Source organism: Neolamprologus multifasciatus, chromosome 23, assembly GCF_963576455.1.
Source record: "Neolamprologus multifasciatus chromosome 23, fNeoMul1.2, whole genome shotgun sequence".
NCBI lineage: Eukaryota > Metazoa > Chordata > Actinopteri > Cichliformes > Cichlidae > Neolamprologus > Neolamprologus multifasciatus.
Window position 1 is genome coordinate 30074567 of NC_140460.1, and position 21457 is coordinate 30096023.

At 41.0% G+C, this 21457-nt stretch overlaps 1 protein-coding gene across 2 annotated transcripts in view; it reads left to right on the forward strand.

The window, feature by feature from the left end:
• xirp2a (xin actin binding repeat containing 2a) overlaps positions 1-21457 on the forward strand; it is a 74633-nt gene that overhangs the window by 12595 nt on the left and 40581 nt on the right. For both annotated transcript variants that reach the window (XM_085151166.1, XM_085151168.1), the window contains exon 2: positions 11490-11598. In XM_085151166.1, coding sequence (XP_085007292.1) covers positions 11490-11598 — 109 coding nt within the window. The remainder of the gene's footprint in view (positions 1-11489; positions 11599-21457) is intronic.

Genomic DNA, 21457 nt, shown 5'->3' on the forward strand with positions numbered 1-21457 from the left:
GGGCCACAGGTCAGACTTTGAACCTGGGCCGGCCACTTTCAGCTATGCAGCATATGGTTGCCTGCTCACCCGACTGAGCTAAGCCGGCGCGCCAGAGTCGGGTACATCTTAGATGACGTGCAGCAAACGTCATTTAAAGACTCCATTGATGCTCCTTTGTTTTCATTGGAGACCAAATGAACAAGGACATCCAGCATTTTGAACATTTGTACAATTTCAATTTAAGAGGAGATTTCAAAACTAGTGTTTTCAAGGGAAGGAGTTGTCAGAGAAACACTTATGCAGACTACAGTCAGAGAATACATCTGTCTTCAAGTTATTAGAAAAATGTTTCCTGTGTTACGCTTAACTGAGTTTTAAATCCAGTATTGAAATGATAAGACCAAGTTTGTTTTTACTTAATTATTATTTAGACTCATATTCAATACCTGACTCTGTCAATATAAAAACTGAATAAACCTGTTTATCAGGACTTTTCGAGAACATCATTTTATGAGATTGGAAGGATTCCAGTTAAAAATCATTTATATGCTGATTGAACAATCAAGTCTTAATCTTGTGTACAAGACATGTACCCACACATACTACAGTCAGGTACATATTGGCAGGAAACATGCACACATACTTTCCTATTTATCTATTTAATCTATCAATGCTTTTGGATAGTTCTCAAAAAAAAAGTCACGTTGGATTTATTTTAGGAGAAGTATGTCCTAAAATGTCTCAGCAACTGTTGATGTTCCATACATTTTAATACACGTCCTGATGGATATGTGTATTAAAATACATCGAGATAAATTCTCATTACCTTTTTCATCCTTTAAACATCAGCATGCTGGCACACTAATTTTACAACTGTACCTGTATGGCAAACACACATGAGTTTAATGTGTAGTTCCTTTAACAGATGGTATTATTTGTTTGGCATCCTTTTGGATTCAATAACTAGATAATAATAAAGTTCAATCCAATCCCTGTCAGATCTGAGAATGGGGAACTCTGTGGCACTTTTGGCAGCCTGTCTTGGCATGGAGCTGCTTTTTTGCATTTCTCACACTAATTGTCTCCATCTGCTGTCCCTTGGTACTATTTCCAGCTGCTGATGGCTAAGCATTGGAGGTTATCTTTCACACAATCTTCCCACCTTTAGACAGTCTGTCTTAATCTTGGGAATTTCTTGAATTGGCTACATAGGAGTTGTTTTGAGATGTTGTTCTCATTCATCCTGGTTTTCTCTACTTATCATCTCTTATCATTTCTTCCTCTGGACAGGAAATCTTGACTGGTAAGATCTGCTGTTTATGAGTGACACTTTTTGTTTTGATGAACCATGCTGGCCCAGGGATCACTGCATAGGAGGAGTGTGGAAAGTGACTTTGTACACTGCCAGGTTTGATGAAAGTTTCTTTTTTAAAAAATATTATTTTACTATAGCTAAATTGAGGCAGCACGGTGGCACGGTGGTTAGCACTGTTGCCGCACAGCAAGAAGGGCCTGAGTTCAATTCCAACATCAGGCCGGGGTCTTTCTGTGTGGAGTTTGCATGTTCTCCCCGTGTTTGTGTGGGTTCCCTCCGGGTACTCCGGCTTCCTCCCACCGTCCAAAGACATGCAGCTTGTGGGGATAGGTTAATTGGAAAATCCAAATTGCCATTAGGTGTGAATGTGCGAATGGTTGTCTGTCCCTGTGTGTTGGCCCTGCGACAGACTGGCGACCTGTCCAGGGTGTACCCCGCCTCTCGCCCTTTGACAGCTGGGATAGGCTCCAGCGACCCTGAAAAGGATAAGCGGAAGCAAATGGATGGATGGATGGATGGATAGCTAAATTGAGTATTCAAATTTCTCTAGTCACTATCAATTTTCCTGACACTCAAGATTAAAAATGCTCTAAAAGATGCCTTCAGAAATTCTTATAGCCGTCCTTCAAGCTACTGAAACAGTGGAACATTTCTGTATGAACAAAATGAAAGAACAAAAAACAAAACACAAACTGCTTACCCATTAGAACTTCATCTCTCAGACTTTGGATTTGAGAAGTGTTGTCAATTACTTTGCTAAACGCAAAGTCCTGGCAGTATACTCAACCTGCTCACTCCTCCATTTTATTCCATTTTAACACAGGAAACGGTTTATTTGTTTTTCAGACAATATCTCGCCTGTTTAGTTTAATGCAGTTTTATTTCAGCATGACTTTGAGAGTTTAGGTGATTTATTTCTTTTTTTTAAGTAATATAAATTGCTTGTAACACCTTTTATCAATCACTTGTATTGACCCACTGCTTGAAATTGTATAGATCTGAAATCTGACTAGTTGATTGGGAGGAAGGTAAGATTTTCTCAGATATGGTAGAATATCCCAAAACATCAGGTGAAAGTACAATTATTTGTTAAAAAAAATTAATAAATAAAATAAACATTTAAAGAGAGGGAAAGTAAAGTATGTTAAATATATTGTTGCCCTCCCATCCATCCATCAGATGGCATCCATCTGTCTCTTTTCTTAACCACCTGTCCAGTTCACGCTCATGGGGTATGGCTATCCCAGCTGTCATAGGGCAAAAGGCAGGGTACGCTCTAACTGGTCAGCAGTCTGTTGCAGAGCTGTGATCTGAAAATTATTAAAATTTAAATTATATTATAATTTTAGTGTGTTAAACAATACAACAACTACAGAAACTATTTACTCGCAAAAGTCTTGAGTCACCCCTCATTTCTCTTGAAATTTTTTTTTTTTTTTAATGAATCGTTAAAGCATAAATCTTGTCAAAATTAATGGAAGCAAGGATATAGAAAAATGTCAGATTTTGATCCATCATGCAACACCATCTAGAAAGCATCTGTTTGGCAGTTGCTATATTTTCCAGCATGCCAATGATTCCAAAAACGCTGCTAATGTAGTAATAGCATACCTGGATTTATAAAATCGCTCTAGAACGGTTTGCAGCCGAGTGTGAAGCGGTGAGAATGAGAATTAGCACCTCCAAAAGCGTGGAGTACGCACTCTGGGTCAGGGATGAGTTCCTGCCCCAAGTAGAGGAGCATGTGCCACTGGGAGGAGGCCCCGGGGCAGACCCAGGACATGCTGGAGAGATTATATCTCTTGGTTGGCCTGAAGTCCTGAAGATTATTTAAAGAAACTGCATAGATAGATAGATAGATAGATAGATAGATAGAATAGATAGATAGAATAGATAGATAGATATCTTTCCATATATGTTTGCATGTTCCAATTAATTTCTGGCAAAACATAAACAAATGAGGGTTTAAACCAATATTCATAGCTGGTGCTTGGCTTGGGTTCCTTCCCACAAATGTCTAGTGGTGCTCGTTACTTCTTATCTGGGTCTGCTGCAACAACACACCAGGGAACAGTAGGCTTTACCCTTATTTTCCTGAACAGGCACTATATTGGTGAATATCATCACCAATGTTTTCTAGTGTTTACTTCACTTGTAGTCCTGTTGATTTTGCTTGTGTGAACCAACCATAAACTGTAACACAGCTAAAAATTGAACAAAATTAAACTGAAGACTGAACTTCAGCTGTAAGATCCACACATTTCAGCAACTGCAAAACAACCCCCCAAATCCAGGCTTCAAAATATCCATTGAGACAGCTTTATAAAGCTTTTCCCTTAGAATTTGAAATGACTGCAACGACCTCTGGATCAATGCTTTTACTTGTTGGAGAAGCTCATGTATGTTTAGAAAAACACGCCCAAAGCAACTGATTGGCTTAGTCTTGACCAGTGATTTGTTTTCTGTTGTTGAGCCTTGTGAGTCATGTTTCAGAGCGGCCACTTGTATGTTATGCCAGCGAACCCATAAGGCAGCTTTCACGGCCAGAAACACTCAGTACGGAGCATTAGAGCAAGTGTGCATGTGGTTGAATGGTAGGTGTAAATACAGTGCACATGTCTTTGTGCACAGATTCACTCATGTGTGTACCATTTGCCGTCAAAGAAATTGTGTAATATAAATTGAAGTACCCAAACAGTGAGTCATGTGTGACTGGCTTGTTTTCTTGGCAGGCCCCTAAACCGACTCGCTATAAACCAGGCACAAATACAGCACTTTGTAAGTTTTAAATAAGCTATTCTGTTTCATTTAAAACCTAGAGGACATGAAACACAGAGTTAGGGGAGGGCACAGAGACTCACCTTATACTTGCTGAGATGGAAGCTTTTATAGATCTTGGAAGCACTGGTCCCAGCTGTTGTAGCACAACCCTGACCACCACTGACCTCGTTACAATTGAGATAACTAGTAAGCTGCTGACATACTCAGCTCAGGCAGTCCAGAGAGCTGTCACATCCCCAAGAAGTGAAGAAGAAAGAAAAGAAAGCAGAATAACAGTGAATAAAAATGACAGGTAGGACAGTATAGGGAAAGCGGGCTGAGAAAAGAAGAGAACAAAAGCGAAGAGGGAGAGAGAAACGAACAGCGAGCAGCACAAAAACAAGACATTTAAAGGAGTTTAAGGAGTACGTTCTGTTTAGGTAGATGACCTCTCTCCTCCAACGTGTTACATCCGATATCGAACTAGCTGACCTGATCGATCTGAACTGCTGCAGTAGCTTCACCGACTCCAGCAAAAACACTTGGAGCAATTTCTGAGATAGTCAGGTGCAGGAGAGGCGCAGAGCAGCTCTTAGTTTTGGCAAAGTGATGTTTTCAGCACACCGTAACCACGGTGATTTGAGAAAACTGTATCGACCACTATTACTTCTAACATTTGTAAAGGACAAGATAAACATTTTGCACAATAACGTCTCAAATCAGGAAATATTATCAGCACACGCTGTTTAAAATATTACACAAATCCTAGTTATTTCTTGGATAATGTGACAGTATGTGTTTACTCTCACAACAGCTCATGGATTACTCATTTATGGTCTGGTGACTCTTCTTTTATCAGCTGCTTGTTGTCTTTGTGGTATTTCAGACAAGTGTTGCTAACAGAGTAGGTGTTGTGTGCAACATCAACACTCATAACATTGTTAAGCATGTTTTTCCTGTGTCATCTTTACTTTTTTCACTTTCATTAAGAGGATGGAAAATTCAAATTTGCCAATACCATTATATACATTCAGATCATTTGGCACGTCTAAAAGCTAGTAAAACACTCCGAAAACAGTAAAAAAATAAACACAGTGGATTGAGGTTCAACTACACCTCCACCATCTTGGTTATGTTCTCAGGAGAGTACTCCTTATGATCAGATTTTCAGATTTGTTCTGTGCTATTTATGTCTACGCAAAACTACACATTTTGCATCAAAGGTGTTTCTTTTTACCCGGGTGTGTCAAATATAACTTACTGTTTAGTCATTAAGCATCCAAAATGGAGACCAGAGAGCTGTTTTTAGGACGAAAGCTTACCATTCTAAAGCTAAGCAAAGGGGGAAAATCCATCAGAGATATTTCAACAACATTGGAGATAGTCAGCAGCACAAACAAACTGGCTTTGCTGTTTCAACACTTTTGGATGGCACTAAATAAGAAGCAAAGAGCAAATACTGTTTGAAAGGAAAAAACTGTCCTGCGTGGATTTTGGTTTTCCTTCGCATTTTCTTTGTTTGCACTAGTTTAACATTGTGTTCACATTTGGTTAGGCTTAGAAAAAGATAATGATTTGAGTTAAAATAGCACACAATCACAACATTACATGGGGAAAATAACTGTGAAAGGATACCCACTACTTCCTTGCAATGTGTCCAAGTCTCCATATGCAATGTGTGTGTGGACAGGGTCGTAATGCAGGGTGATAAAGCTTGTTTTCAGACAGTCTTTCTTAAGAGTCAAACTGTGTTTAAGTTTTATCACAAAAGTGATGATTCAAGGTATAGAACCTTCGAGCGTCTTTTTAAAAGACTTTTTGGTGTGAAAGAAGCGACTTAGCAACTTAAGCAATTAGGGACAATCTTCCTTTACATAGAGGAGATGGTGCATTAGATATAGTTTTACAGTCCAACAAGACCTTTATAACACAAAGTCAGTATTGTTCCTTTAATTTAATCCTTGGTTCATGCCCAATTATCTCCAGCAAAACCCTAGTTAAAATCCAAATTGGAGTGGAGAGCTGACCTTTGTGAAAACATAAAAACCCACGTGATTCAGTTTAAGACTCCATCCAAGCTGAAATGATATCAGTTTGTTACTGGAGTACAGCTGAGACAATACCCTACACCCATGCTGCCTCTCCAGGGATGTGAAAAGTAAAACCTTTAGACTCCAGTCTTAACTGACTTTTTGAAAGGGTTGATTTTCACAGAGGGTATGCCATCGAATGGAGACGGGCAGAGGATAGCTGTTGAAGAGAGCGAGGTGGACAGCTATCTAAAGAGACTCTATGTGTCTTGACACATCATTAAAATCATATGAGCACTTCTTGTTAGAGGACATAAATGTCAACAGCAGATGTGAAGGAATCAGTGAAAAATGTAAAGAGTCCTTACATGTGTGATGATGAACTCACAGTTTCCCCACATGCTCTATGCTCAGGTGGTGTCTCCCTCTAATAGGCACTGCTGTAAAGGTGCAAGGTTACACAGTGTTAGTGTTTCCAGTTGCCATGGTTTCACCATCACAGGTCTGACTGTCCCCTTTGTCAACGTCTGTCACATGTGAAATGGTCCCAGATGGCAAGCACTGATTTCATTAGCTGAAACTCTTAAGAGGATCCAGTGATTTCTTTTTTCCTACAGGGATTATCTCTTGCGACAGGCTGGCCGACCACATTTTGACAGATTTCACCAGGCCCTGTCCCTTATTAACTCTATCACTCTGTCAGATGCCCAGAGAGGCTCCCCCACCTAATATAACTGCTATCATTATTCCCTCTTCCTCCTTCATGTGTAGCAGCCTGTGCCAAAGGGAACTTATGGTGGGGACTTAAAGCTACATAGCACTTGGTTAAAGCTGCATGAGACATTGTGCTATAGCACCGCTACTGTTCATCATGTTATTGTATTTCAGAAAATGGATAACAGCAGTCCTCACTTCTAATTCCTGAGGTCAAAATTTTAGAGTTCATTCAATTTCCTATAGCTGACAAATGTGTTCCTTTTTCCTATCAATCTTGATAGCACCCAAAGAAAACAAATATATGATCACAATTTATATTGCACTTTTATGAGACTTTACCAGTTTTGTACAAGTGAAGAAAAAACATTAAATAAAAATATACATACATCCATTTTATGTAAATCATATTTCGTATTCCTTACATATATTTACTGTATAGTATGTATCTGGAGTTCAGACCATAGGATGTTATCAGAAACAACATGCAATCGACACATTACTGACAGAATAAACTCAAAATGCACTTTTGTTGAGTTGGTGGGTAGCTCATACAAACAAGAGTCCATGCAAAATCAAAACAGAGAGACTAAAAGGATCCAACAAACTTAGCAATAAGCCAGGGACCTTTTCAGGTTCAACAAACCAAAGAATAATGCTGACAGACTAATGATGAAAAGTAAAGCAGACCCCAAAACAATAATCCAAAACATCATGAACGACCTCCAATGAGGAAGGGTGGAAAAATCACATTCCACTGTTTAAAGGAATGTCATTTTCCCACAGTGTCTTTTGTCATGTCTCCTCCTCCTCACCCCCAACTGGTCATGACTTGTGGCGGCCCTCCGTGAGCCTAGTTCTACTGGAGGTTTCTTTCTGTTAAAAGAGAGTTTTTCCCCCCTTACTGTACCCAAGTGCTTGGTTTTCTCTCGATTATTGTAGGGTACAATAAAAAGTGTAACATTGTTGTGATTTGGCATTATATACATAAAGCTGAACTGAACATAACTGGCTGCTCCAGTCTGCACGGCAAGATACAAATCCCAAGTTGCTCTCTAATGCGTCTATCTAAAGTATGAATGTTCGACAGAAAGCATTTCATAGAGAAAGCAAAAAAAGTGTTTGCATGAATGAGTGTGAATGGATGAATGAGACAAGTTGTATAAAGTGCTTTGACTGGTCAGATAGAGTAGAAGAGCACTATATAAGAACCAGTCCATTCACCGTTTTGGAACAGACTAAATCATTTTTATTGATGATGTAATTTAGGACTGTCTTAGCAGAGTGAATACAGAAGCCTAATGCAATCATTTTGTCTTCTGTCTTCTGCTACATTAAAGAGAAGTACATTCAAAATATTTGAGAACAACTCGATCATACAGCAAAGAATGAAAACACACTCAACAAATAACTTTTTCAGGGGGGGAAAAACAGAAGGTTTTGGACTGGCCAAGTCAAAGACCATATCGGCTTGGCTGTAATCAATATTCTGTTTAAAAGAGTTAATTAACTCTGAGGTCAACAACTGACTTTTCAATTCCAAAAAGGTGATCAGGGTTAGTTCAAGCAGATACATGAGTAAGAAAAGAAAGCCATCTCCATCAGAGTCCAATACTAGGATTCACCATGGCAACAGGTAAGTAAAGAGCAAACCCTCCGTTTGAATCCAGTGGATCTAGGAATATGAACATGTGACAGACCTTGATATTTATCTTAAATAGGAGGGCAGGAAGGAGAACCCACTTTTACTGAGTTACTGCTATTGGTAGTTACTGAACTAAAAAATGCAGAATGGCTTTCCAAATATTTAATGAATGTAATGTTTTATCACTAAAGTCAAATGTTAAAAGAAAGGCCTCAGCTTTTATAGATTTGAAAAAATTCAGCATAATTTTGGGAGGATGAGCCATTTTAAATAAAGAATCTCTGTTATCCTTTTCCATGTTGGATCCATCCTGATATGCAAGTGGACTTGAATCAAATACAGTTCGCTGCACCATTACGCAGTCTATGATAATTTTGGGTGGTTGGTCCAGTGGTCGACCCACTGAGACTGATTTAGATGATTTTCAGTGGAAAGTATGCAGAGAGTCAGACTCTGAATTTCAGACTCCGTACTTTTGGTAATGTTGACAGCATAATGACTGAATCTCAATTTGTGAGCAGGTTTCAACATAAAATGTTCAGATCACAGACTGTCTGCAGGCTACATTTAGACTGACTTCAAAATATATTTCGTTCTTAATGTTCTCGTTTTTAATGTTCAATATGTGTAACATGTTTTTTAATAAATCATAGAAAATGACAGTCTTGCAATTATAATTAGTGTTATGATTTTAGTCATAATACTATGTACAACAAATGGCTTTTAATCAGCTGAGAAATACATCTGATTTAAAAACTTATCAAATGTGTTTATGAAAAAAATCTGCACTGAATTAAAAGGCTTGAGTGTGAGTAATTAACTGCTAATATCTACAGTGAGATTAAGTATTATTGAAATTACTATGAGTCACCAGTGCTACTTCTCAGTCGCCTAAAGATGCACATGTGGTATAAATGTGAAAATCTTGGATGACTTCTTTCATAAGTTTTCACGTGTGCAAATCTTTCAGAAAACGTGACCTCTGACCTTGGTAGTAGGTAGTAGATGCACCTATTGTTTCAATTTGAAAATCCTATCTCGCCTCATTCTTGAATTATCATATTCACAAAGTTGGGTGTGCACAATAGCTGCCCACCCACCCAACCTCTTACAGCTGAGGGGTAAAAAGGAAGATGGCATATAAGAAAAACAGCAAGTTAAACTTGGTGTATTTAGTGATCACCAACTCTCTGGCACCACCAGAAACTCCTGCCATGTCCATTAAACTGGACATGGCAGGAGTTCCTCATTAAAGCTTTTACGACTAATGTGTTAAATATGTTATTAAAACTTTCTTATATCACACATGTTGACTGACGTAGTTAGGAAGAGAAAGCTCATCTGTCATTAGGATAAATGTTTCCACACTAAGCACTGCTCATAACTGTAATAGCTGATAACTCTCAGTGGAAGCAGAACCAGTGGAAGCTAGAGGTTTAGCTACATTGTGAATGTACAAACAATTATCTGCAAGCTGCTGGCTTCTCAACTTGATAAGCTCCAGGCATTATGCATGGGACAGAGATACACCCTTGAGGAATCTTAAAAAATTACAATGACTCCATTGTCAAGCTGCATTAATTCTGCCTCCAGAGACAATAGCGAACGCCAGCCACAAGATGGAACAAGAACAGATGTGTGAGAAGCTGTATGACACGCAGCTGGTTGTTTAAACATGTACACTATTTAAGATAAATGGACAGAGAATACTTTACTTTGGTATGTTTAAGTGCTCTCACCAGCTCACCATATGTATTCACAGTTTATTGAAGAGTAAACAAACCCATCAGATAGTCAAGATAAGTAAATGTTTAATGGCTCATTCAGTGGCATTCACTCCTGCAACCAGCAGTAATGAAATCACACCAGCACACATTTTTCACACAGTGGCCTTTATAGCATACAGTTGCACAGTACATCTTCCAGTGAGCAAAATAACATTGTGTTGTAGACAACATACTGAGTATAAAAATCAGCAGTCAAACTTAAAGCACTGGGGAGCTGCACTTTCTGATTTGAGCTTTATTTGATGTGAGTACTACTTCAGCAAGCCAGGGACAACAGCAGTGACAGAAAGAGGGAGATTATGCTTGCATCCCTGTATTCCCATGGTGTGTGTCTGTGTATGTGATACCAAAGGAAAATATGCAAATGACCATGCATGTCTTTCAGGGATTTGCTAAATGAGATTTTTGAGGACAATGTTTTGTCCTTTGCTGCAAGGACAACACATTGTCAACATTGAAATTATGGTTGACACCTTCAGCACAGTGAAATGAGAATAAGCAAGACAGACACAGGTTTGCATGCACGTGTATATGTTTCACACGGTTTTTACGTGTGTAGAGCTGAGAGTGTTTATTGTCCTTCTGTGTCGACGCCCGACTAGGTACTGTCGAAAAACCGCCATGGGAGATATATTTGATTTGCAAATGAAAAAAACACACCCGCACATTTGCAAAGAGAAGGATACACACACTCAGACACAGGTGTGCTTGTTCTCCGTGGGGATGATTTGCAACTGAATAGACATGTTGCAGTGGCTGACTTCTAAGTTTTGACAAAATTCTTCCTGGGGAAAAACAAGCACGAGTACACCAAGGACATGCTGCTTACCAGTGTACCTCTTATCAATAGCAGCCTGTGAAAGCACTTGTAGTTAGAGCGAGAGTGGCTCCATTAAAATTCAACCAAATGCTGTTTACACTAACTTTCCAGTCAATGCTTAATGTTTAAATTGTGTTCGAGGTTGGGTCTGGTTGCACTCAGATATCCGTGTGTAGTTGTGCATATGTGGAGACTAGATGTCAGTACCTCGGTCTAACTGGAGCTTAAATGTCACTTTGACTGTATCATTGCTTGTATTTGAGGTATGTATGTAACCATGTGTTTTTCTGTCTGTGTGTGTATGTGTGATAGGGTGTAATGACATTGCCATGCCAGCTGGTTTTGATGACCTGTAGAGTCACTTCTCCATCTTGCTGTTGAAAAAGCAAGGTGTTTCCTCTGATAGTCCTCTGTCTCTCTCTGTCACTCTGACCAGGAAGTCCCAGCCATCCACACCTCCCCAGCCAAAAGAGTGAGTAGCAGCCTCGCTCAAACTGACCTGTCAACAGATCGTGCCATGGACTCACCCCAGGATGCTAGTATTAGTGAGTATTTTCTTGTTTTTCATTTGCAAAGCTTTAAAGTTGCTGTTTGTTTGTTTTTTCATAAAGCTTTGATGCCGTATGAGATTTGTTATAACTCATGATAGGAGGCCTAGCTCTGGAATTGCATCATGCTTACACTACTCTGTCATCCAAAGAACCGAGTCTGCAGGATGGTTAATGCAATGTTTTGTCCTATTTGTTCTATGAGATAAACATTTGGCAGAAAGCAGCTTTTGAAAACTAGATTGCTCATTTCCAGATAAGGCTGCCTCCTTGGCAGCTTTTTTAATGGGGAGCTCTGGGCTCGCTAGATGTGGTGCTTTCTTTTCTGTGATAGCAGTAGTATGGCGGGTACTTGCACTTTGCCTTCCACCGATAGCAGTGAACACACACGTGGAGCTTGCAGTAAGATTTACAGTTGCTTGCAATAAGATTTAAGTGTTGCTGAAGTGTTAAGGTATTAAAATGAAACTGAGCAATTTAAAAATTCAAACACTGGATTACAGTAGAGCGTGGAATCTGTGACACTTTTGTTTCACAAAGCTGAAATGCTCTGCACACAAGAAGCAAGCTGTATTCAGATGAGATTAAAATCAGTGGGAGTGGTTGGTCATTTTACTAAGTGTTCCTGTTGGAAATGTGAACTTTATCAAATTAGTGAATTTAATCACGGGCAATATATAGCAGGACAGCAAATAAACCTGAAAAAAATCTCCTTTATTTCATACACAAAAAAGTCTTATACAACTTGAGATGCTCCAATACTCCAAAGTAATTCTGCTGATTATTATGTGTTACCCATAACCCATATAGTAACCCATAACAGAAAGCAAAAGTATGCAAAGTGACACATAAAGATAAGCCTATAAAGTAAAGTAATCCTGTAAGATGTCTGAGGCTACATTACAGACAGGACTTGCTAATGGCTACAGTAACCAAAAGATTTCAAGGCAATGTAAAGAATTATATGTTCAAAATGAGTCAGAAAATCAAGAGCAGTTCATCCCTGCAGCAGACGCTACTGTTCTAGCTGTAAAATACTGCTCTTACAAGTGCTCCATACTAAATAAAAATTACTGACCAGTGCAGTTAATATTGAAAGGCTCCCAGCTCTCTCAGCAAAAGATTTTTCATCCATGCTAGCTGCTCTGTCAAGTTGAATTTAGGTGGAGCAGTGCTTTGATTGTACCACTAATCAGTGATGGGAATAATGGCGTTACAAGTAACGGCGTTACTTTTTTCAGTAACGAGCAGTGTTGGGACTAACACGTTATTAAGTAACGCGTTACAGTAACTACGTTATTATTGTGGTAACGAGCACGGTAACTAGTTATTATGCCAAAATCAGGAACGCGTTAGTCGTTACTGGGATTTAGATACGGTCGTTACTCGTTACTTCGTGTGGTGGCTATCGCGGAGCTTCCACAGATTCTGTAACATTAGCAAGTGGTGGAGGCAGCAGGTGGATGAGGGAAAGGGGACGCAGAAGGAAAAGAGACCCGAGGCAGCCGCCGGTCCAAGTGTGAACTGAACTTCAGGTAAGAAGTTATGACCTGCAGTCTATCTGGGTCAGATATAAACCAAGTTTAGGTGGAGTTTATTTTCGTTATTCTGACTTTTTCCGTACTGCGTACTAGCTAGCATGACGGAGTTTCTATACAGCTGGGTGGGTGCTATGAAGTTAATGATGTTGAACTTTATTTTGTTCATAAGTTATTAGAGTTGCCAACCGTCCCGTCTGGTATTCAGAGAAAATATTACGCGTTTCTTATTGAGGTGAAAAGGAACAGTTTGTCCCGTAATTCAGCTACAATGAAAAAGACACAAAGCTGGAGTTATTCTGTGTCTTTGCTGCACAGCTGCCTCTTCTTCTTTCATTCTCCCCCCTCCCTCTCCTGTTTCTACTTCAATCATGAAAACTGATCAATGATCAGCTGATCGGCTCTCTTGTTTGTTTATCGCCCACTTTGCGCCAGAAAGAGGAAACCAGCCAATGTTACGTTAAACAACAGCAGCACGTTTAAGCTTGAGCAGCCGTTGTTAGAATTTATTTAATATTAATTTCTAGTATCAGCTGATGTTTGCTGGAGCCACAGCTGCAAAAAAGCTGCTGGTCATGATGTCGGTTTGGTTATCTGGTGAGAGGGAAACATGAAGATGAAACCAGGAGATGTCCATACTGAATCATCAGAGCTGAACAGGTGATGGAGAAACAGGTTTACCTTTTAGGTGACATGAATGAGTTGAAGGGAAGTTATGAACTGTTTCTGAGAGACAGATAACCCCAGGATCCTTTTCTAAGTAGCTGACAGCTGGTAACTGTGCAGGGGCGGGTCTAGCAAAGGTTTGCCAGGGGGGCCAGGTAGGGCATTAACAGGGAGAGGGGGGCACAAAGAAATACTTTTCTTTCTTATTCTCATTTAAAATGTCTAGCTTTTAAAAAATAATTATCTGAATCTTACAGCAAACGATTGATAGATTGGTACATATATACCATCAGAACAGTGTACATCACTGTCACAACAGCGTTTGTTTTCATTCAAAGGCTTTATGATTTTTCCTATAATGGCGGGCCAGTCTCAAGTCAAAATGCCGGGCCAATTTTCTGTCCCAGTCCAGCTCTGTATGCAGCTCATCTGCAGTCTGGTGTTGCCTACATCTTCCTATTCAGAAGGCAGAATTTCCGAGTTCTGAGTACAATCAAAGCACCACGACTGCAGTTTTTGTGTTGGATGTAAAAGGCGCACATGACGCTGTGACGTAGGCTAGAATCATGGCATTCTCTCGTGGAAATATGCACATTATCTTTTCCTTTCTATTGGTAGGTGGCACAGTGCACTTGTGGCAAGTAAGCAAGCTAGAAGACTGGCAAAGTTATGGAAGCAACACATTAACAAGAGAATTCTGAGTAAAACCAAAGTTACTTTCCCTAGTAACTAGTTACTTTGAAAGTAACGAGTAACTTGAAGTAACTGAGTTACTTTTGATAGAAGTAACTAGTAATGTAACTAAGTTACTATTTTAAAGTAACTTACCCAACACTGGTAACGAGTAATCTAACTAATTACTGTTTCTATCATTACAACGCCGTTACCGTTACTAACGAGAAAATGCGGTGCGGTCGCGTGATTTCTCAACAAACAGACGGTTGAAGCTGTCTACAGCTTATTGCGTTTCATACCAGTTGCACGGAAGTAGCTGTCTACATAAGTAATCTAGGCGCTACAGCTTTAAGCTACAGAGCCCCTCTGATGACATGGTCCAAAAAATAAATAAATTGTGGCCACAAAATACTACTTTGTGCCCTCGAAATACTTATTTGTGGTCACAAAATACTATTTCGAGGGCATGAAATAGGTATAACGTGCGCACTAAATGCTAATTTGTGGGCACAAATTGGGTATAACGTGGCAACGAATTACGTATTTGTGGCAATGAAATAGATAACGTGCGCACATCATGTTGATACAATTCCTGGACAGCTGCGTAGAGACAAAAGCATAAGAGTAGGCTAAACCTATACACCATGGACAGAGACAGTATGATTGAGTTTTATTTTAGGCTGGGGATGACCTACAAATGCATTTTGAAAAGCCTGGCAATCCAAGGAACCATTATTACGGAGAGACATTTGAAAAAGGATATTGAGAGCCCAGTTGCTTTACAGACGTAAGTACGACCTGGACGCCGGGATAGATTTTATTGTCAACCAACTGCAAGGGCCTGGGAAGGATCACGGTTATCGGTCAAGTGTTTCGTGGGCACAAATTAGCATTTCGTGCGCACGTTATACCTATTTCGTGCCCTCGAAATAGTATTTCGTGAGCACAAATAAGTATTTCGTGGGCATGTTATACCCATTTTGTGCCCACAAAGTAGTATTTTGTGGCCACAATATATTTATTTTTTGGACCATGTCATCAGAGGGGCTCCATATTAAGCAGCTGTGTGCGCTCCCAAGGATGGCAATCACTTTCTGGCCGACTATCACTTTTTGGCACAACACCTGAAGCTAGGGGGCAAAACAACCGCATGAGTTCTGCTGTTTGACTGAGGAACAATAAAGTAGTCGTGGTAAGCCAATCACATGACCACTTCAAGATGACAAAGCAACAAGGTGATATATACCAGTTTTTAAATTGTGCTGATGGGCCACGTAAAACCAGAGTCATGATAAACAATATATCCAAGTGTTTTTTCCTCAATAGTTTCTTCATGTTTACTGTCTAAGGACAGCGCTAGCAAGCACTCTGCTTATGAAAAGAAAAAAAAAACAGCCTTTTCGTGTTTTTTTGGAAAAATGCACCATGTCGACCAATCAAAAAAAAAAAAAATGATATGGCAACATGACATTTGGTTGTTTAGGAAGACGGGAAGTTTTAGAAGTGACAAGAGAGAGAGAGAGAGAGAGAGAGAGAGAGAGCAAGACAGCAGAAAAAGAGAGAGAGCGAGAGTTTTGAGATGGGAGAGATTTGTGACGTTTAGCGTGAATAGTTTTGTGTTGTGTGTCAGAACAATGAGGCGACTGCTGAATGAAAACAGGAGGAGTGATACACCTGCTGCAGTCAGACCTGCAGGAATCAGGCTGTGATGTTCTCCTTTATAGTGGACAGAAATATTTGGAGTGGCACAAATAATTTGTGTGGCATCTTATTAAATGCAGAACACCTGATTGTTATGTAAATAGTTTGAAGTGGTTATTTAAAAAAGGGTAAAAGGTAAATGGCTGCAAATAACTTTGTTGTTTGCAAAACTTGTGCGTATGATTTTAAAATTGACCATTTACATTTGCATTTAAAGTTATGAAATATGATTCATTAAACATGTTTGTGGTTGTTACAGTAAAAAATATAACTTTTTCTACTCAGATTTTATGTTTTTTGTTAATACAGTATGTCAAAATGAATCCATAACTGTAAATTCAGACACGTTAGGTTGTGCTGACCCAAACAAGGCAAAGTAAATAGTTTTTAAAGGTGAAATGTGGAGGGAAAATCAAAGTGGTTAAAATGGCCAATTCTACCCTGGACCCCAGAGGGTTAAACTTTTTTTTTTAAAGTAATGCAATAGTTACTTTTCAAATAATTCATTACTTTTAGAATCTTGTAACTCAGTTATTAACTCAGTTACTTTTTTGAAGAAGTAACTAGTAACTATAATTAATTACTTTTTCAAAGTAACTTGCCGAACACTGCTGCTAATGTACAGAAATCTGCAAAAAGGATCCCAATAAGCATTTAACATGCTTAATAGCAACCTTAAACAAACGTTGTGCATTGCTTATCATATGCACAGTGGTAGGTTAGCATGTTTACAATAAACTAAATAAAATTTAGCTAAGGCTAGTGGGAATTTTAAACTTTGCATAAAACCATAAACTGTGGCGGACCACCAGGTGGCTCCACTCACACCCAAGTTGAAGGGAAGTGCTGGGGTGGAGATTTTGGCGCTAACTATATGTGATGTTCTGAGAGTCAGTTAATAAAGTTGGAGTGACTGAGACACTGAGACCTCTCCTGTCGTTATTACATACCTCCACATTGGTGACCCCTGTAGTGAACATGCTAAGGCTCGACGACGAAGCCAGCTCCGGCCTGGAGGCATCGGCTGCCGCCGGACTTTCACCTCTGCCGATGGCTGCGTTTGCTGTGGCGCTTAAATTGGCGGATTTTTGGCTTCACGATCCTCCTTCATGGTTCGTGCACGTAGAAGCTCAGTTTGCTCTTCGTGGAGTTTCAGCCGACGATACTAAATACCACCATGTGGTGGCCTCACTTGACCCGCTGTCAACCCGCCGCGTGATGACTCTCCTCCAGGACCCCCCAGCCCAAGGCAAGTACACCGCCCTCAAGGCACTGCTGCTGCGGCGTTACTCCCTCTCTGATGCTGAGCGGGCCGAGAAACTCCATTCCCTCGCGGGCCTGGGCGACGGCACCGCTCTCGAGCTCGTGGAGAGCATGCTGTCCTTGCTGGGCGCGGATGACGGAGGATTTCTCTTCACCCACCACTTTCTCCGACAGCTGCCGGCTCCAGTGCGCGCTGGCCTTGCCAACTCCCCGCTATTGGCCACGAAGGATTACCGCTCCCTTGCGGAAGAGGCGGATCGCATTCTCCTGGCTACCAGGAGTTTCGGCGTCCAGGCGATTGTTCAGGACTCACCAGCGTTTTCCCCCGCCCCCTCACCGATGCTCCAGGGGCCCTCCAACTCGTCCACGGTAGCCGGAGTCGCTGCACGGCGGCACCGCGGAAATGGGCTTTGCTTTTATCACCAGCGTTTTGGAGCGAAGGCACGGCGCTGTCTCCTGCCTTGCAGTTTCCAGACCCAGGGAAACGGGCATGTCAGCGCTCTGTAGCAGCCGCGACCGCTGGCAACAAGGAAAGGCTGCTGTTCTTAGAGGACTCACGCTCGGGGAGGCGTTTACTGGTGGACTCCGGCTCACAGAAGAGCCTTCTTCCCCCGGCTGGCTCGGACAGGCTAGCTGAGGGCTGCGGGCCATTGCTAACAGCGGCTAATGGCTCTCCCATCAAAACCTTCGGTGAAAGGTTGGTGACTGTTTGCTTTCATGACCGTGACTTTCAGTGGAACTTTGTTGTTGCTGCTAGCTCTGTGCCTATAATAGGCGCTGATTTTCTTTGTGCTCACGGACTGCTGGTTGATGTTGCTAACAGACGTTTAATTGATGCTGTGCCATTTTCCTCATTGCCCTGTTTGACTCGGGGTGCTCAGCCCGTGGTGCATGCTAACTCAGTAGATTCGGGTGACGTTTTTCAGTGTTTGCTTTCTGAGTTTCCCTCACTCACTGTCCCCACTTTCTCGAGCACGGTGACGAAGCATGGGGTGGAGCATTACATAACTACAGTAGGGCCCCCGGTGTTCGCACGCGTGCGCCGCCTCGACCCTGCCAAACTGGCTGTCGCTCGGGAAGAATTTGCCACCATGGAGCGTCTGGGCATCGTGCAGTGTTCTAACTACCAGAAATCTCGAAGCACAGGTCGAGGGGGCGGTGTGGCAGCAATTTTTCACACCAGTCTATTAATTAATGAAAGACCAAGACAGACTTTTAATTCATTTGAAAGCCTGATGCTTAACATTGTCCACCCCAGCTATGAAACTCAGAAACCAGTCTTACTTGTTATCATTTATTGTCCACCTGGGCCTTACACAGAGTTTCTGTCTGATTTCTCAGACTTTATATCTAATTTAGTTCTGAGCTCAGATAAAATAATTATTGTGGGTGATTTTAACATCCATGTTGATGCTAAAAATGACAGCAGGCTGACAAAAAGTCAGAGCTCTTTTGAGCCAACCATCCCTTTAACGTTAACTAGTGATGACTTCATGAACTTCTTCACAAATAAAATTTTTATCATTAGAGAAAAAATTACCAATAATCATCCCACAGATGTAATATTATCTACAGCTACTCTTAGTACCATTGATGTTAAGTTAGACTCTTTTTCTCCAATCGATCTTTCTGAGTTAACTTCAATAATTACTTCCTCCAAACCATCAACGTGTCTTTTAGACCCCATTCCTACAAAACTGCTCAAAGAAGTCCTGCCATTGATTAATTCTTCGATCTTATATATGATCAACCTATCTCTAATAATCGGCTATGTACCACAGGCCTTCAAGGTGGCTGCAGTTAAACCTTTACTCAAAAAGCCATCTCTAGACCCAGCAGTCTTAGCTAATTATAGGCCAATCTCCAACCTTCCTTTCATATCAAAAATCCTTGAAAGAGTAGTTGTCAAACAGCTAACAGATCATCTGCAGAGGAATGGTTTATTTGAAGAGTTTCAGTCAGGTTTCAGAGTTCATCACAGCACAGAAACAGCTTTAGTGAAGGTTACAAATGATCTTCTTATGGCCTCTGACAGTGGACTCATCTCTGTGCTTGTCCTTCTTGACCTTAGTGCAGCATTCGATACTGTTGACCATAATATCCTATTAGAGCGATTAGAACATGCTGTAGGTATTACAGGTATTGCACTGCAGTGGTTTGTATCATATCTATCTAATAGACTCCAATTTGTGCATGTAAATGGAGAGTCCTCTTCACACACTGAGGTTAATTATGGAGTTCCACAGGGTTCGGTGCTAGGACCAATTCTGTTTACATTATACATGCTTCCCCTAGGCAGCATCATTAGAAGACATAGCATACATTTTCACTGCTATGCAGATGACACCCAGCTCTATCTGTCCATGAAGCCAGATAACACACACCAATTAGTTAAACTGCAGGAATGTCTTAAAGACATAAAGACTTGGATGGCCACTAACTTTCTGCTTCTTAACTCAGATAAAACTGAGGTCATTGTACTCGGCGCTGAAAAGCTTAGAAATATGGTATCTAACCAGATTCTTACTCTGGATGGCATTACCTTGGCCTCCAGTAACACTGTGAGGAACCTTGGAGTCATTTTTGACCAGGATATGTCCTTCAACGCACATATTAAACAAATATGTAAGACTGCGTTCTTCCATTTGCGCAACATCTCTAAAATTAGAAATATCCTGTCTCAGAGTGACGCTGAAAAACTAGTTCATGCATTTATTACTTCCAGGCTGGACTACTGCAATTCATTATTATCAGGATGTCCAAAAAACTCACTGAAAAGCCTTCAGTTAATCCAAAATGCTGCAGCAAGAGTACTGACAGGGACTAGAAAGAGAGAGCATATTTCTCCTGTTTTGGCTTCCCTTCATTGGCTTCCTGTTAAATCCAGAATTGAATTCAAAATCCTGCTCCTCACATACAAGGTCTTAAATAATCAGGCCCCATCTTATCTTAATGACCTTGTAGTACCATATCACCCTATTAGAGCACTTCGCTCCCGCTCTGCAGGCCTACTTGTTGTTCCTAGAGTATTTAAAAGTAGAATGGGAGGGAGAGCCTTCAGTTTTCAGGCCCCTCTTCTGTGGAACCAGCTTCCAGTTTGGATTCGGGAGACAGACACTATCTCTACTTTTAAGATTAGGCTTAAAACTTTCCTTTTTGCTAAAGCATATAGTTAGGGCTGGACCAGGTGACCCTGAATCCTCCCTTAGTTATGCTGCAATAGATGTAGGCTGCCGGGGGATTCCCATGATGCATTGAGTTTTTCCTTTCCAGTCACCTTTCTCACTCACTATGTATTAACAGACCTCTCTGTATTGAATCATATCTGTTATTAACCTCTGTCTCTCTTCCACAGCATGTCTTTTATCCTGTCTTCCTTCTCTCACCCCAACCGGTCGCAGCAGATGGCCCCGCCCCTCCCTGAGCCTGGTTCTGCCGGAGGTTTCTTCCTGTTAAAAGGGAGTTTTTCCTTCCCACTGTCGCCAAAGTGCTTGCTCATATGGGGTCATATGATTGTTGGGTTTTTCTCTGCATCTATGAAGCGCCTTGAGGCAACTTTTGTTGTGATTTGGCGCTATATAAATAAAATTGAATTGAATTGAATTGAAATAGTGCCTGGGCTTCCCCGTTACACATGGTGCCTAAATCTGATGGTCGGTGGCGACCTTGTGGGGATTTCCGCTGTCTTAATAATGTCACGGAGAACGATCGTTATCCCATTCCACACATCCAACATTTTTCCGCCCATCTTGCGGGGACCTCGGTTTTTTCGAAGATCGATTTGGTACGGGGATATCACCAGGTTCCCGTGTGCGCGGAGGATGTCCCCAAAACTGCCGTAATTACACCTTTCGGCCTTTTCGAGTTTCTGCGCATGCCGTTTGGCCTGAAAGGTGCCGCCCAAACCTTCCAGCGGTTGATGGACTCGGTCTTGCGCGGGCTGCCCTTTGTTCTTGTATATCTTGATGATATACTGGTGGCCAGCAGCTCGAAGGAGCAGCACATGTTCCATC